Below are 15597 nucleotides of genomic sequence, written 5' to 3'. Positions count from 1 at the left end.
GGGTGGAATCTGTGTGGGAATTTTATTGCAATTTCAAATCACATGTCTTCTTAACCACAAAGTGTGATGTTTACAGCGGTTGGACTCGCCTAGAATCCTTGTAGCGGCTCTGATGAAGGCGTGAGCCTGAAGACCAAAAGAAGTGGCAGGGGAATCAACGAATTGAATGCGCTGCTATTTATACACGGTAGTACTGTAACTCAAGACTCAAGGGCTGTCAAGAGACAGAGAATGAGCTCTTATTACCATGTCTTATTATTAATCTACATGTAGATACATGCTTTATGGGACCTCTGTGAAAAGCAGAGCTTTTTAAGCACATCCCATGTAAACCACAAACACATATGGTAAAAAAAAAAGAAAAAAAAAGGGAAATTAAAAGCATGCAAATTGCTCCTCTTTCCTTGTCATTTACATAATGAATCGTGAATAAGGCACTTGTGATTGCAGAGACTTGAGAAACATGATTGCGGTTCACCGGCCAATCGAAGATATTGAAATGTAACATTCGATCGATTCACTGAAATGTATCCCAACCACTTTACTGCAAATGAGGTTCTGTCCTGCTGTATTGAAGGCTAGAGCTCATGCGAATGTCATTAAAAATTGCAAATCTAGGAGCATTCGGAGAGGAAATGTGAAAAATCTAATACTAACAGCAAGCCTAGAACCATTCTGAGAGGAAATGTGAAAAACTGAATACTAATGCGTAAGATCCAACTTTTAAACCTTTTAAAATGGTCTATTTTGGATTTTTTTTAAACTTGAAAAGTCAGGAAAAAGTTCTACTGGATCTCTGGTAGGCTCCTGGCCCGCTCTCTCTCATAGCTCGTCCCGCGCTGTGCTATCCAGGGGGGACTGGAGAACGTCAGAGTTCTGGGCCTCGGTGCTGATCTCGGCCTGCTCCTGCGTCTTGCCCGAGCGAGCCCTGTCCCAGTCCGTGCGGACCTGCTCGTTGTCCCACACCGTGGAGGTTTCCGTGTCGCTGATGTAGCCGGTATCGCCCGTGTAGTGAGTGGGGAACACCAGCAGAGGTTCTGCCGAAAACGCCTTCAGGTCCCGAGTCTCAAACTGCTCCATGTAATCTGATCTGGAGGCGGGACAAGGCAGACAGGCTGTCACTCAAAGGCTGAACAAGCTGTCACTCAATGGCTCCAGTAGAGAGCCATACGTCATATACGTCATATTTAGACCGGTATGGTCCTTTAAATGGAACATGAAGAGACACTCACACAGGATGCTTATTGAACATGACGGGCAGGAACTCGTCCACAGGCAACATCCGCTTCAGAGGTTCTGCTTTCAGAAGCTTCAGGGCACCTTGTAATGACATCATATAACCCAGCGTCCAATAGGAGTAGTCTGCCTCGACCAGGCTGTGGATGTTGGGCACAGCCTTCTCCGGGTGCTCCACCTGCATTCTTTTGCGTCCGATATAACTAGGAGGAAAATGGCAGTTGGGATGAGTAGGTTTTAATCCCGTGTCACGGTCCTGGAGCAGCCATCTTAGAGGAGGACATCGTGGGGGTGAAGTACTCACATGAGATCCCAGTCCAGACCCTCGCTCTCCACCTCGCTCATCAGGTTCTGCAGCCGGCGCTTGAAGAACACCTCGAAGCGCAGATCGTCCTCGATGACCAGGGACGTCTTCAGACCCCGCTCCGCAATCTGGCGGCACGCACAGAACCGAGAACCGCAGAACGTCGGTGTTAGTGAGGATGGTGACGACGATGATGGTGGTTGGTGACATTGCGGTGTTGGTGATGGGCGTACATTTTAATGTTTTATGTATGCTTGATGTGTGCTAAACAAATTCCCCTCTGGGGCAATAAAGGTTTTCAATTCAATGTCAATGGCCGGGTTTCCCGAACGAGTTAAGAAGCTTCTTAACTCCAAAGTACTTCTTAACTCCCATGCAAAGGGTTGCTTAAGAAGGGTTCCTTAAGAAGGTTCTTTATCGGGAAACCCAGACAATGTCTGTACGTTTACAAGCCGCCGCGGCGGTTTTGCACACTTAACGGAAGCGTCTTCTACCGGTGCGCTGACAGGCCGAAGCCGATCCGTGCTGCTCACCTCTTTCCAGATGTTGTAGTGGGACAGGAAGCAGCCCAGCTCCCCCTTGGTCAGCGGGCGGCCGTGGTACGGGTCATTGTACCCCGGGAGCATGTGGATCCCCAGGTCATCAATCTCACTCACGTTCATTGCTCTGAAACGGAAGATGAACGAAGAGAAAGACTGTCAAATAAGGCGTTTTGAGACCTTTTCACTTTCACTCTGTCTGTGTGTGTGTTTGTGTGTGTGTGTGTTTGTGTGTGTGTTAGTGATGTAACAGTGTGAGAAGTTCACATCATGATTATAGTGAACAAAATTATCATGGTTATCAGTATTATCACGGTATTGAAAAATGTGCTGAAAACTTTCTGAAACTACTGATAGACACTGAAATCATTTCACCAAGTTTTATATTGAAAACCACAAACACAATTAGCAGCACTGTGCACTTTTTTTGCATAAAAATGTAAATAATGCATCTTGGAAACTTGCTAACTTTGGTTGATGCTGGACAGTATTTACAGTGAGTTTTTCAAAGCGTGGAAATCAAACACGGTGTTAATAATGATTTCATCATGATAAATATAATCAAATTTCATCACGGTTTATCATTATACCGGTTATCGTTACATCCCTAGTGTGTGTGTGTGACGATGAGCTACTATAAACGAAGCGTGCCGAGGTTCGCCTCGCGCGGACGCAGCGGGTCAACTTACTTCCCGTCCACGGCGGCGGTGACCTTGCAAGCGATCTCCTGCTCGTACAGCGTCCTCAGCATGCGGTCCCGACGGTCCTTCCGCCGTTGCAGGTTTATCATGAACACCTGCGCAGCACACGGGCGGGGTGAGTCGTCACACGCAATGTCACGTTTCAACAGGAGAGGGGGGGCATGTAGTACCAAAGCGAATAAAAGAACCATTTTTGCAGCCGCCATCTTCAAAGCACCCTCTTTACTCACCTCATCAAAGCCCAATTTGTCTGGTTGTTTGCTAGGGGCAGATATGTATTTGGAGGGCATCACAGGGGGATTTCGCACTATAGTGAGAGGGAAGATGGAGGGATTTTACAAAAATGTAAAAAGAAAGACAAAAATGTCAACATGCTGAAAGGAAAGTCAATCGCAGATGGAGAAGAGAAAGACTGTGAGAGAATAGTTAAGACGACCTTCGACCCCTTGCTCATTTCCTGACACCGTGCTCACCATTAACCTCCAGCAAGGAGTGGAGGAAGCTGTCAGCTTCGTCCTTTAAGGAATTGTGGGAGCGCAGCGGCACCGGAAAGTACCCATAAGTCTCTCTGTTACACACAAACATTTGTACATCTGGGGTGGAAGAGAGAAGGAGAGGGGTATGGAGACACACAAAGACAGGTTAACATCAGGTAAACAGACTGGGATTTGCTAAGGCTACTGTTCCAGCCGCCTCCCACTACACAAGTACCTGCCCCAGCCGCCTCCCACTACACAAGTACCTGCCCCAGCCGCCTCCCACTACACAAGTATCTGCCCCAGCCGCCTCCCACTACACAAGTACCTGCCCCAGCCGCCTCCCACTACACAAGTATCTGCCCCAGCCGCCTCCCACTACACAAGTACCTGCCCCAGCCGCCTCCCACTACACAAGTATCTGCCCCAGCCGCCTCCCACTACACAAGTACCTGCCCCAGCCGCCTCCCACTACACAAGTACCGGCCCCAGCCGCCTCCCACTACACAAGTACCTGCCCCAGCCGCCTCCCACTACACAAGTACCTGCCATGCGCGCAGAGAAGGCAAACACGATGATGTCATCAAAGGCCCAGCTGTAGTCTGGGTGGGGGGGGTGGAAGGCCAGCTGCCTGGAGGCTTCCTTCCGCAGGTCAACCAGGAAGGTGGAGTGGACCATGGGCACGGCGAAGCAACCCTTACGCACCTGCTTTCTTATGGGTATGTAGGCGGGAGTGCGCTTATAGTAACCCTGGAAGAGTGAGAATGCAACACGTGTTCTTAGCCGGTAGACAAACATACTCCAGGAGCTTGCTCGATCGCCTCGTTGAGAGGGGTCAGGGAAGAATTTTTACAGCTCACTTATCTGGCCCCCGGGTGATTACTGTTTTTTTGCTTCCCTCTGGAATATGTAGGGGTGGGATGTCTGCCCACCTCCCTTGTTCTCTGTAAAGCGCATTGTGTTGCCTCTGGGTATGAAATGCGCTATACAAATAAAGCTTTGATTGATTGATTGATTGATTGATTCAAAGCGTTCCAATCCGAGGTCACTGTGCTCACTCGATCAAGCAAACCCTGTGAATGAAATTCAGGTCTCACCAAAGTGTTTTGTTTTCCTACTTGACTGTTGTTCTAACTTTGTAGTTTGTTCCTCTAGAATCAGTCTGTTAAAACTACAAATTGTTCCTGTGTGACTTCACTTCCCTGTCCTCTTCATCCTGAAACTATGTCACTTCCTTTTTCACGTTATAAACTATCGTTTTCGTTCCCCAGTCACTCACTCTTGCCTGGATTCACTTCCTGTGCTCGAGTCCGATTGGAAATCGTATCATAGAATAAACTTATTGTCTTTGTTTGAAACCAGCTTGAATCGACCACTCGCGTGCTCTTATTTTTAAACCAAGTATAAAAATACTTTCATAACCCCCCCACATACAGACATACCCCAAAAACTCCAACATCCACAAACTCAGTACCTGGGAGGTCATACCACACCAGAAGTTGGAATAGGCAGCGCGGGATTCGAGCATAGGTGCAACAATGGTCTTGTTCTCGTTGATGAGCTTCCACAGGACGTTGGGATTGGTCAGAAGGTTATCACAGTCCACCACCTGGAAAAATGGAGGAACGTGTGTAAGTGAAATGTTGGTGAAGTGAGTGAAAAGATGGGAGGGAGATGATGTAGCCTTTTACAATATGAATCTTCTCAGGTGAAACCAGAAACAATGAGTCTTCTCAGTCTTACGGCCAACTTAAACACTGGCCACTTACTGTCCATTACTGAAAATAATACGGTCGTTTCTAGAACGTTACCTCAGTTGTGTGAATTGACTTTGTCCCACAATTATACCCTATGGGTCCAGGACAATGTGGACCACGTTGGGCCAGACATAAACAGAACAGGCCAATGAGCCGCTGCGCTTCAAGTCATAAGATGCATGTCCTGTTTTTCTCACCAGCGTAAACATCACACCAGAGTGATCGAGGTTAACCTTCTCTAAACCAGAAGTGAGAGTGAAAGGCGTGATTTCCAACCCCCCCTCCTGCAGTTCACTGTGTTTCGTTCTCTTTTCTGTCTCGGTAAGGAGGGAGGGGGGGGGTCATGGAAACGCACCAGGAAGTAGTCGGCCCACATCTCTCGGGCGGACTCCAGCGCTGCCTGGCGGAGCTTCATCACGTGGGCGTAGCGCAGGTTCGTCCACTGCTTGGCGGTGTCCTCGTCCTCGTACCCTCTGAGGACGCGTAAAGGGCAGTAAGGCAAAGTCAATTCAGCGAGTCTATTTAGAGTCTGTGAATGACATATAGTTAGGGCTGGGTTAAAAAAAATCGATTCTGAATCGATTCTGAATCAAATGATTCAGAATCGATTCATGAATCCCAAAATCGATCTTTTATTTAATGAATGAATGAATAAATTAAGGAATTAATAGTTCATTCATTCATTCAATGATTCATTCATTCATTCACTTTTGGAAATCAGTATCGATACCCAGCCGTAGTATTGATGTGTTGCATATCTTGCCAGTCATGTAATTAAGGTTACAGCTTAAAAAAAACAGGTTTTAGTAACACTAACCGAATCGATATTGAATCGAATCGTGATAATCGATTCTGAACCTTGTGAATCGGAATCGAATCGATTCTTGAAATTCGAAGCGATACCCAGCCCTACATATAGTAGTTCTATTTCGAGTCTGTGAATGACATACTCCAACAAACGCGCTTAGCTACTAGTAGTAACATGACCGGATCTTACCTGGGCTCCTCCTGAGGTCTCCACTCCACATAGTGATATATGCTCTGTACCTTGATGAGCCAGTCCCGCAGTATGGCTGTAGTATTGTCCACATTATGGTCAGTTGCCACCCTGCAAGCACAGAAACAGAAGCACGGCGTATAAATACCAAGCAGACAAAACACACACAATCACCGGACAATGAGATGTGGCATTAGAAGCAGAAGCGGGTCACTTTGACAGAGGTCTCTGAAAGAGTATACCAGGTCTCAGATGACAATGTAGCACTCACTTCCCAGAGAAGCATTGTCCGGGGCGTTGTCTGTACGTCAATACCCAAGTTTCTGGGCTAAACCGGACACACTTTCAGCAACATGAAGAGTATTCTAGAAATGAGCCTCGGTGGGAACCGTAGCTGTCGAGGTTCACAGGAGTTAATGTGTGTGTGTGTGAGTACAGTGTGTCCATGCGTGCGTTTGGGTGTGAGAGGACCAGCTTGCACGCCCGATTCCATTCTACCGTGATTCTAACTCAGACCACATGTTCAGCCCTGCGTCTTGTCTGTCTGTCTGTGTGTGTCTGTGTGTGTGTCTGTGTGTGTGTGTCTGTGTGTGTGTCTGTCTGTCTGTCTGTCTGTGTGTGTCTGTGTGTGTGTCTGTGTGTGTCTGTCTGTGTGTGTGTCTGTGTGTGTGTCTGTCTGTCTGTCTGTGTGTCTGTCTGTCTGTCTGTCTGTGTGTGTGTGTGTGTATGGGTCCGCTAGTGTGAGGGGAGATCCTGTTACGACATGCCACAAAACCTGGGGCTTTTCACTCCTGAGACGTATAGCTCGAATGCTGCAGGCCACATTAGCAGAGAAGCTCTCTCTCGGATGATGGCAGCCCACCAAGCCGGCCTCCCTGATGTCACACCGGCATGTGAGAACACTGCAGCTCTCTGCTAAACGGCTTCTCTCCGCTGCAGCTGTCCGGGGACTCATACTTACTCACCAAAACTCGGGATTACAACAAGGCTTTCTGAATCTCATGCACCGTCGAAATCACTTCTGGTTCGACGTTCCATTTCACTCCGGGATGTTAGTATGCTTGGTTACACTAACTCATCCTTCTGCTAAAATTCTCTCTTATTGTCTTCTCTCTGACAGGAAATGACACCAAATCGTGGAGACACACCGCAGGGGCTGAGAACTCGCAGTTAGCTTATATAAAGACAGGCGAGAGGATGACCTTAATTACAGCGACGGTGTTTAAAATACACGATAATTGTTTAGAGATAGGCAGCTGCCGTTTTCATGTGCTTATAAAACATGTCAAAACAAAAATGCACGCCTCTCAAGTCTGCACCCGACACATTTATAACTAGCTGTCCTTTTTCCAAGCACAGGCCTACTGTCCCTTTTTCCATCCGGAAGGCCTAAACACACATAACTACACTCAGTATGCGACCCACTGCACACTGCAGCCCATTCATTGACTAGGTGAGTGAAGAGCCCTCCAAGAACATTCCTGTCTCGGCCAAGCAGCCAGCCAGGCCGGGATAGGGTGACTGTTTGAGCATGTTGTTTGGATGTGAACGGTGAACCCCCATCCCCCATCACCCCAACCCGTTTAGATGTTTACAGAGCCTGCCGGGGCTAAATCTCCCAATCTAGTCCCGGCCACGGGGGCGTTTGAGGCGGAGGAGAGGGGAGTGGACAGGGGAGTGGACGTGGGAGGCTCATTTATCTACAGCGTGCCGGGGGGCGTTATATCTAGGCACGGTAACCCTTCTTCCATAAACTCCTACAGCAATTACCCCCCCACCCTCAAAACCACACGCCCCTTGTATCCTTTAGGCCTACTCTTGTCTTGTTCATTCATATTTTCAAACAAAACTCCCACCATTCAAGAAAAGCGTGTCCTAGCTCTAACCTGCATCCCTTTCACGAGTAGCTGTCTTTGTAGGCCGATGGACGGAATCGGATTTACGCAGTAAAACTCCATCATCTGGCAACTCCCTCCTACACATCTGGAAACCTACTCCACACCTGGCGTCTTCATTGCACTTTCTGCAGCCTGTGTTGCCTTCTCTCTCTCTCTCTCTCTCTGTGTGTGTGTGTGTGTTTAGGATCGCATATTCAGTAATTTGTAACTATTCTTCCAGGGTTCCACACAAAAATACAAAATAAAACATTCAATGCGTTATGCACATACACAACAGGCTAGCAATAACAAAAACTAAATCAGATAAAAACATAAATGTGTGTATGTGTGTGTGTAACCCTTGGTCCCAGGCAGGCGTACGTGAGGAAGAAAGGTCTTGTTTGAGCTGAGAGTGGGGTCAATGTAGCCTACAACTTTAACGTTAGGTAGGCAGGCTAAAAAGCATAATTTCCTTCTGCAGTAGGATATCACTACAACACAGATCCCATCAACCAAGTCAGTCGAACAATGCACACCTTTGTGGGGGTGATCATTCTGGGAGATGCGGGCCAACGTTAAAGCAACCCGGAGAAAAAAAACAACTAAATTTCCATTACTAACTTGATGACCAGAGTGAGCATAACCTTACAGCAACTTACTCCAAATACTTACCAAAGTGCAAGGCGGTCTCTGGGGTAATTGAGGCGTTCGATAGTTCCAAGAAAGTAAGATAAAGAATGTTCCGAGTTCCTGCAGATCAGGGCTACGAGCACCCGAGGGGCGAGCAGGGGGGACTCGGGGCTCCAGCGCTCTTCGGGGAAATATCCTCGGGTCGGTCCGGAGAGGAGGGTCAGCAGGGTGGACAGCACTGAGACGAGGCGGTGCATCGCAAAACACTGAGTTAATGTGCAAAAATCAGTGTAAACAACTATGATAACGCAAGACTGCAACGGGAGATGTATCTTACAAGCTTGAGGTCCTTTCTACAGAGTCACTACCGACTAAAATTCAGCACCAGTGACAACACTGCAAAGTCGAGGGCTTAAAGGGATGTGCCAGATTATTAAAGGGGACGGGCTTCGACGGAGTGATGACGTAGCACCGACGGGCTAGTAGCAAAGTCATCCTGATTTATAAAAGCAATTACATAAACATGTTTTGATTGATGAGCATGTTGGGTAATCACCACATTTAATGTTTTACATTAATACTTTAGCAGTAATTAACAGATGGCGTTGTGAAAAACCCTCTTCTAACCTGACAGTGGGCATAGCCTACTTAACATCTGTCCTTTGCCAATTTTAGTGTTCAACCCAAACACCATGTCTCTCACACACAGGCTTAACATGTTGGTTACCTAGGTAACAATCTTTAGACATCACTGAAAGGTTGGTGGGAGGCAAATATCATATCCATCAACATTTCTGAGAGAATCGCATGGCAGTGCATACCATAATATTATCCTCTATACTAGAGGTCATCCGATTAATAATCAATAAATTGGGCCTAAAAACCGACCTAAAGAAACACATTTCAGTTTACAACTGAACTAATCTTAATCCTCTTGTTTTCCCTGCTACAGTGCTCTGACACAAGTGTTCCTAAGATCTGAGCCCTGACCCATCCCTGTTCTCCAAAACTTCTCTCCAAGTGCAAACAGGAATGCTAAGCGCTATATTCAGAATGTTCCTTCGTCTTCTCTGTTGGTGAAGATCTTCTCTCGGGGTCACCGCAGCAGAGGTTCAGAGTTTAGCCCCTGGCCCTGGTCTCTCTACCTGGAGAGTGAGGAGGGCAGCTGCTGGGTCATCCAGGAGCCAGAGGAGCTCACCCTGGGTGGGGACAACGCGAGCGGCAGGGAGAGGCGCTGGGTCTTCCACGTCCTCCAGCACTTGCTGTGAGGGACAGAAAGTATATGGAAATGTGTGAACTTATGTCACAGTGTAAGAAATCAAGATACATCGTATAAAAAACCCAAGCAACTGTATTATTGAAGTCTGAACATTGCATTATTGTTAACTGACTTGAAAAGTAAATCCAGTTGAGATTAGAATATCTTTTTCGAAGGAGCCCTGGCCAAGACAGTTGCAATACGTTCCGAACAGCATCCAACAACAGTAACGGAATTTCAAACGGCACATTAATCAGCATTAACGACACATGACACACAATGTAGCAGCAGCAATAAAATTCCAGCATAAAATAACATTAACAGCAGAGCAATTCATAGTCATAAACCTAAAAGCAAAAAGCCAGACATGAGGAAACGGAACCTAGCCAAGGAAGCAAGCGACAGGCTCCAACTGAATTTGCTTCCAACCCCTTCACTACATCTTTGAAAGCCCAAATCGGGATCTCATCGAGCTGCACATCTGTCTACAAGTGGTTCCAGGCTGCAGGGGGAGAGAACATGAAGGCATTTTGGCCAAATCCTGTGCAAAAAGACAGCAGGAGAGTGTTGTTTGAGCACAAACTGTAATTACTGGTTTTGAGTGAAATATACCCACATAGATAGGAGGGTCCTGATAACTAGACCAGGTCAAGCCCGGGTTATGGGCTGTTGCTGGCTTGTTTCTCTTCAGGACTGGTTAGTAGGACGTTACCAACTAGCCATGCCATAAAAATAGATGTGAACTGATATTATGTGTAATCTAACGTCTGTTAAATTAAGATGGGTCTTGTCACCTGGACACATCAGTTTCAATGTTTCCAATGCTAATCCAGCACACGTAAAACACCCTCCCTACAGGACCTGCTCACCTCCAGGACCCTAAACAGGCCAGAGAGACTGTGGCCGACCTTTCCCATCCAGGTCACGCTCTCTTTGACCCACTGGCAGGAGACTGCAGTCCATCGGGATCCACGCGCTACAAACACAGCCTCTTTCCCACGACCGTCAGACTCGTTAACAAGGCTCGGGTCCCCCCACGACCCCCCCCCCCCCACGACCCCACCCCCCCTCCGACTCTACACCCCTTTCTTCATTTGCACACTACCTCTGATTGTTCCACATATCTCAACTGTATACATCACACTACAATCTGCACACACACACTGTATATACACCAACCACACTCCATTTTGTAAATATTACGTGAATTTTCATTTGTGTTTCCCTATTTTAACAGTATCATATTTTGTATATTGCACTGAATTTTGTTTGGACTGAATTTTGTATTTGCACCGTCATGTCTTTGCACTGTCCTGTACCCTGTCCTATGTCATCTGCTACAGCGTATGCCATTACTCTAGACACATTCCTAGTGTGTGTACTATATACATGGCCAATAAAACATATCTTGAATCACTTATCCACGATTCACATGCCTTTCAGTAATTCAGTCAGGTAAACATTTATGTTTGGAATTAAAGGAGGAAGTCGGGTTCATGGTACGCGTTCAAGTTTCCAGATTCATCGCCAGCGTTAACGTTGACAGACCTGAAAAAACACTTGCCTTCTAAGTGCCTCTAAGAGTATTTGTTTGGTCTAGGCGAGGTATAATATCATGATGTTAGATTTGGGTGGAGGGACTACTGCCTCTTGTGGTGCCAACAGAGAACTACAGGCCAGCAAAAAAAACAAAAAACGACCAGAGCTACCAAGTGAATGACAGTGCAACAATCCTGAGTTCTGACACCAGCCCTAAAACACTGTACCTTCAAAACAGGTGCTTTGCTGCCCCCTGTTGATACAAAGACCACACAGCGAGCTGAGTTCACCACAGGAAGAGTCATGGTCACGCGCTGTGGTGGCGGCTTTGGAGAGTCACTGATGGGAGCCACAATCTTCTCAAACTCCTAGAAAAAGGGAACACCCACACCCAAATCAATCATCACATAAGTACACAAAGTCCCCTCAAGACAACTAAATGGGTACCACAAGACAACTTTTAGAAGATGGTTGTTGGTGTGACATGCACGCAGATAAACACAAACTTTAGATGAACATGGCATCCATATGACCAGAGTGTGTGTTTAAACGTACACACATGGATGATCCATACATTATCAGGGTAGTGACTTAAATAATACATACATGACAGAGTAGCCTATACATGTGCAAAAATACATCAAGAACCACAGTATAGAATGTGTACTGGCATAGCTCCAGAACCTAAATTAGTCAATTAGTAACCTAAATTATCTTAAAATCATGTTTGTAATGTAATCTAAAATCATGTTTTTTCAGATGTGCTTCATTTAGGTTATATATTTCACAGGAGGCTCCTATAGACATACTGAGGCTTTCCTCTGTATACAAACAACTGTTCTTCGATTATGAATGACTCCCAGTGGACAGGAGTAGCATCTTAACAGCCTTAAAGTCGCACTGAAATGAAAAAAGCATTCTGTCCCATGTTGGTTCACATAATTGGTCATAGTGTTCACCTATTCAACAATGTATGCCAAAAAAATTACAAAATTCTACTTTTGTTGTAATCTTATATCAAAGTATATAATTTCTTACTTCCTGGAAAACGGTAGGTAATGTGCAATGACTGATTTTAGGCCAATAAACTCACAACATCCACCCGTCAATCAACGCTATCCTTCTATCGAATCTGTCTAAAGTTCTTAAAACCCGTCCACTTGTCAATGTTCCAATCAAATTCCTCTAAACATATGTCCCACCCTCATAGCTTGTTTGCGTCGGAAATACGTCAAACTACGGAAGTTAGATGATCTCAAACATCCGTTTCAGTGCGACTTTAATTACATCCAGATGAGAAGAAGCCTCATCTAATTGCATTTGTCTCTCTCTTTCGAACACACAGAGATGCAATAGGAAAATTAGATCATGTAAATCAAAATAAAATCTATAGGATGAACAAATCTCAGTATATATATATATATCTTTAGATGATCAACTCACCTCCAGGAGAGGGTGGTTGGGGAAGAGAGAGCAGGTGTGTCCATCAGGACCCATTCCCAGCAGCAACATGTCAAATACCGGAATATTCTCCTGTGGGAAGGCCTGCACACCCAAAACAACAAGTTATGTAATCTTGTTTATTCCTGTTTATGTAATATCGTTTCTTGATGTTGATTACTTGGTGACACTGCAAATGAGTGTAATTACTCAGTGTAATTTCGAATGTAAATCTTGAATGAAAGAAAGAATGAATGTGAAACAGGGTGACTAACACTCCATACCTTTGAGACGGTCCAATAACACTATTACTTGAATAAAATCATTTTTTTTCAAACAAACATTTTTTGATGTGTAACACTTGGGGAACGTTTCATCTACGAAAAAATACAAATTCAAGGTGTATACAAGGTATAAGGTGTATGTATGTATATATATATATATATATATATATATAAGGTATACAAGGTGTACCTTGTTCAGTTTGCGTGTGTAGTCCTCAGCACACTCTTTCACGGGCAGAGATGGATCGATGGCCAAGACTCCACTATCAGGGATATTCACCTTGGCGAACAGTTGATTCTTTGGCGAGAAACACAAGATCAAATCAAATCAAACTTTATTTGTATAGTGCATTTCATACAGAGGCAACACAATGCGCTTTACAGAGAGCAATGGGGGGGGGGGGCATATATCATGAACTAAATGAACACTACCGATTGATGATGATTGATTATGAAACAAGCATTGGCCCAACAGTGCAGATAGATAGATAGATAGATAGATAGAGAGATAGATAGATAGATAGACAGAAAGATAGACAGATAGACAGAGAGATAGACAGAGAGATAGACAGATAGATAGATAGATAGATAGATAGATAGATAGATAGATAGATAGATAGATAGATAGATAGATAGATAGATAACCTTGTACAGTCCATAAGTGCTCTCTGGGTCATCAAATGTCACCAATCTCTCATCACAGAAGCCTACGAGCCACTTGCTGCAGTCTAGGTCAGGCAGGGCGGGCAGCTCGGTGCTCAGCATGGTCACCAGGCTGCCCCCCGAGAGACCCAGGGAGAACCGACCACGAGAGGAGATGGCCTCCTCAGCCCGAGAGGCCACCAGACGAGCCAGCACCGGGCCGAGCTCTGCCGAGGAAGGGAAGGACACGACTCGTCTGCCTGACATGTCTGCGACTGGGAGAGAAGAAGGAAAGAGGTCAGGCTGTAGTATTAACATCGGTTTTCACCATTTTTTTCCCCAAGTTGCTTTTGGAGGAAAGTGCATCCTTGCGTGGACAGTCTGCCTTTAGGCTCATCTTAGTCTCCTTCTCAACACTGCTCCCTCTGTTCAATTGTAAATAGTTACAAGGAAGTGTGCAACACCATATTGTTCTGCAATGCACAGTGATATTGCAGATTTTGCAGACAAAAGGCAAAAACATTTTTGATAATAAATTACAGTTGAAGCACAGAGAACAGCTGATTTACATCTAATTTCATACATTTAAATCGACATTTTGTATTTTAACAATTTGTATGCCAAATCACAAACCATATCCTACAGCTAGCCTAACATTAGTGAAAAAGCCAGCTATCGCTAACTAGCTAACTATAAGTCTTGCCAGGCGAGGGCAACTACACCAAATAAATGAATAAAAACATTCAATTTAGATTTTGATTGACTAATCGGGAAGAGGCAGTTTGAGAATGGTGCCGTTTACCTTTTCAGAGTTGCATGAGGATTTGTGGTTGATGCTAGAATGGATCGTCCGGAGGGAACTCCGCTACACATCAACCAATCACAGCGCTAGGCAGTTACTGAGCCAGGCGTGAACACATACCTGGCGTGAACACATACCTGGCCACTTTCCAGACCCCCTTTGGCGACTTAATTAGTCAAAAGCGACCACGACGCAGCGAGTTTTTCTAGTAATTTGTAGAATTATTGTGTTGACAGAGCTCTGCAAAAACATCTAGTGTCAGTCCAGCCAGCTGCAGCTACGGACACCGTGACCGCTCTGACCAAGAGCTGCTTTTCTATTAATTTTGCCTCTTTCAGAAATGCACATTATACAAATTAGCAGATTACGTCTTCTAGCTACTTTTAGGAGAGCTACTTCCCTTACCAGAGGGATTGGCACCACTGGGATGCTCGCGGGCGAATAGATCAATCTCGCTGCCCACGCGCCTCCTGGCTGCCAAACTATTCTGTTTGTGAGCGTGATGACGTGTAGTGGAGTCTACTAATTAACTACTAGTCTACTATTAGTCTACTAATTACTAATTAACTAGTTCTATTAATACATCCATGGGAGTCCCTCTCCCTCCGGACGATCCATTCTAGCATCAACCAGATTGGTTCGGCGATCATCTGATTCCACTTCCTGAAACGCTTCATTCACTAGCCAATCAGGCACTTGTCCTATGGTCCTGCCGCCTCCCCCAAAAGCTCTCTACATCCAGCTTGTACAAGCGCCCGCCCACACACACACACACACACACACACGCACACACACACACACACACGCACACACACACACACACACACACACCACACACACACACACACACACACACACACACACACACACACACACACACACACACACACACACACACACACACACACACACACACACACACACACACAGTACAACACCCTCCGGTCCAGCAGATGGAAACCAAGTGCTTGAAGCGTCCATTCTTACATTGGACCAGCCACAGAGCGCGGGGCAGACACATCATAGCAATATTGTTGTAGAATACATCCAAGCTATTCATCAGGATAGTATAGGCTACACTCCCATAGAGTGGAATAAAGGAAGTTAGGAAAATG

General features: G+C 45.6%; 2 protein-coding genes across 2 annotated transcripts; both read right to left on the bottom strand.

Moving 5' to 3' along the window:
• Positions 1 to 414: 414 nt before the first annotated feature.
• colgalt1a (collagen beta(1-O)galactosyltransferase 1a) lies at positions 415 to 8817 on the bottom strand. The gene is made up of 12 exons (XM_084438019.1): positions 8560 to 8817; positions 6011 to 6121; positions 5369 to 5486; positions 4731 to 4865; positions 3802 to 4006; positions 3254 to 3373; positions 3011 to 3087; positions 2769 to 2875; positions 2074 to 2206; positions 1541 to 1668; positions 1233 to 1439; positions 415 to 1090 (listed from the first exon to the last, which is right to left on the bottom strand). The coding sequence occupies exons 1-12, from the start codon at positions 8772 to 8774 to the stop codon at positions 823 to 825; spliced, it is 1824 nt and encodes a 607-aa protein (XP_084294145.1). The 5' UTR covers positions 8775 to 8817; the 3' UTR covers positions 415 to 822.
• A 349-nt stretch (positions 8818 to 9166) lies between these two features.
• pgls (6-phosphogluconolactonase) lies at positions 9167 to 14509 on the bottom strand. Its single transcript, XM_084438028.1, has 6 exons — positions 14483 to 14509; positions 13684 to 13955; positions 13229 to 13336; positions 12758 to 12859; positions 11542 to 11682; positions 9167 to 9779 (listed from the first exon to the last, which is right to left on the bottom strand). Exons 2-6 carry the CDS (start codon positions 13945 to 13947, stop codon positions 9630 to 9632), a joined length of 765 nt encoding a protein of 254 aa, XP_084294154.1. The 5' UTR covers positions 13948 to 13955; positions 14483 to 14509; the 3' UTR covers positions 9167 to 9629.
• Between the last annotated feature and the right edge of the window lie 1088 nt (positions 14510 to 15597).

Source organism: Borostomias antarcticus, assembly GCF_949987555.1.
Source record: "Borostomias antarcticus genome assembly, chromosome: 5".
In the NCBI taxonomy this organism is placed as follows: domain Eukaryota; kingdom Metazoa; phylum Chordata; class Actinopteri; order Stomiiformes; family Stomiidae; genus Borostomias; species Borostomias antarcticus.
The sequence above is the reverse complement of the archived record's forward strand: the minus strand, read 5'-3'. Positions and strand labels throughout refer to the sequence as shown.

What these genes read in the sequence shown, in the direction of transcription:
- pgls (XM_084438028.1), bottom strand. Translation starts at nt 13,947, where the DNA reads ATGTCAGGCAGACGAGTCGTGTCCTTCCCTTCCTCGGCAGAGCTCGGC. An exon ending in CCAACCACCCTCTCCTGGAG is followed by an intron (nt 11,683 to 12,757) that starts GTGAGTTGATCA and finishes CCCTTTTTCTAG; the next exon opens with GAGTTTGAGAAGATTGTGGC. An exon ending in GCAAAGCACCTGTTTTGAAG is followed by an intron (nt 9,780 to 11,541) that starts GTACAGTGTTTT and finishes TGTCCCTCACAG; the next exon opens with CAAGTGCTGGAGGACGTGGA.
- colgalt1a (XM_084438019.1), bottom strand. Translation starts at nt 8,774, where the DNA reads ATGCACCGCCTCGTCTCAGTGCTGTCCACCCTGCTGACCCTCCTCTCC. An exon ending in AGACCTCAGGAGGAGCCCAG is followed by an intron (nt 5,487 to 6,010) that starts GTAAGATCCGGT and finishes ACGCGTCCTCAG; the next exon opens with AGGGTACGAGGACGAGGACA. An exon ending in ACCGCCGCCGTGGACGGGAA is followed by an intron (nt 2,207 to 2,768) that starts GTAAGTTGACCC and finishes CTTCCGTTTCAG; the next exon opens with AGCAATGAACGTGAGTGAGA.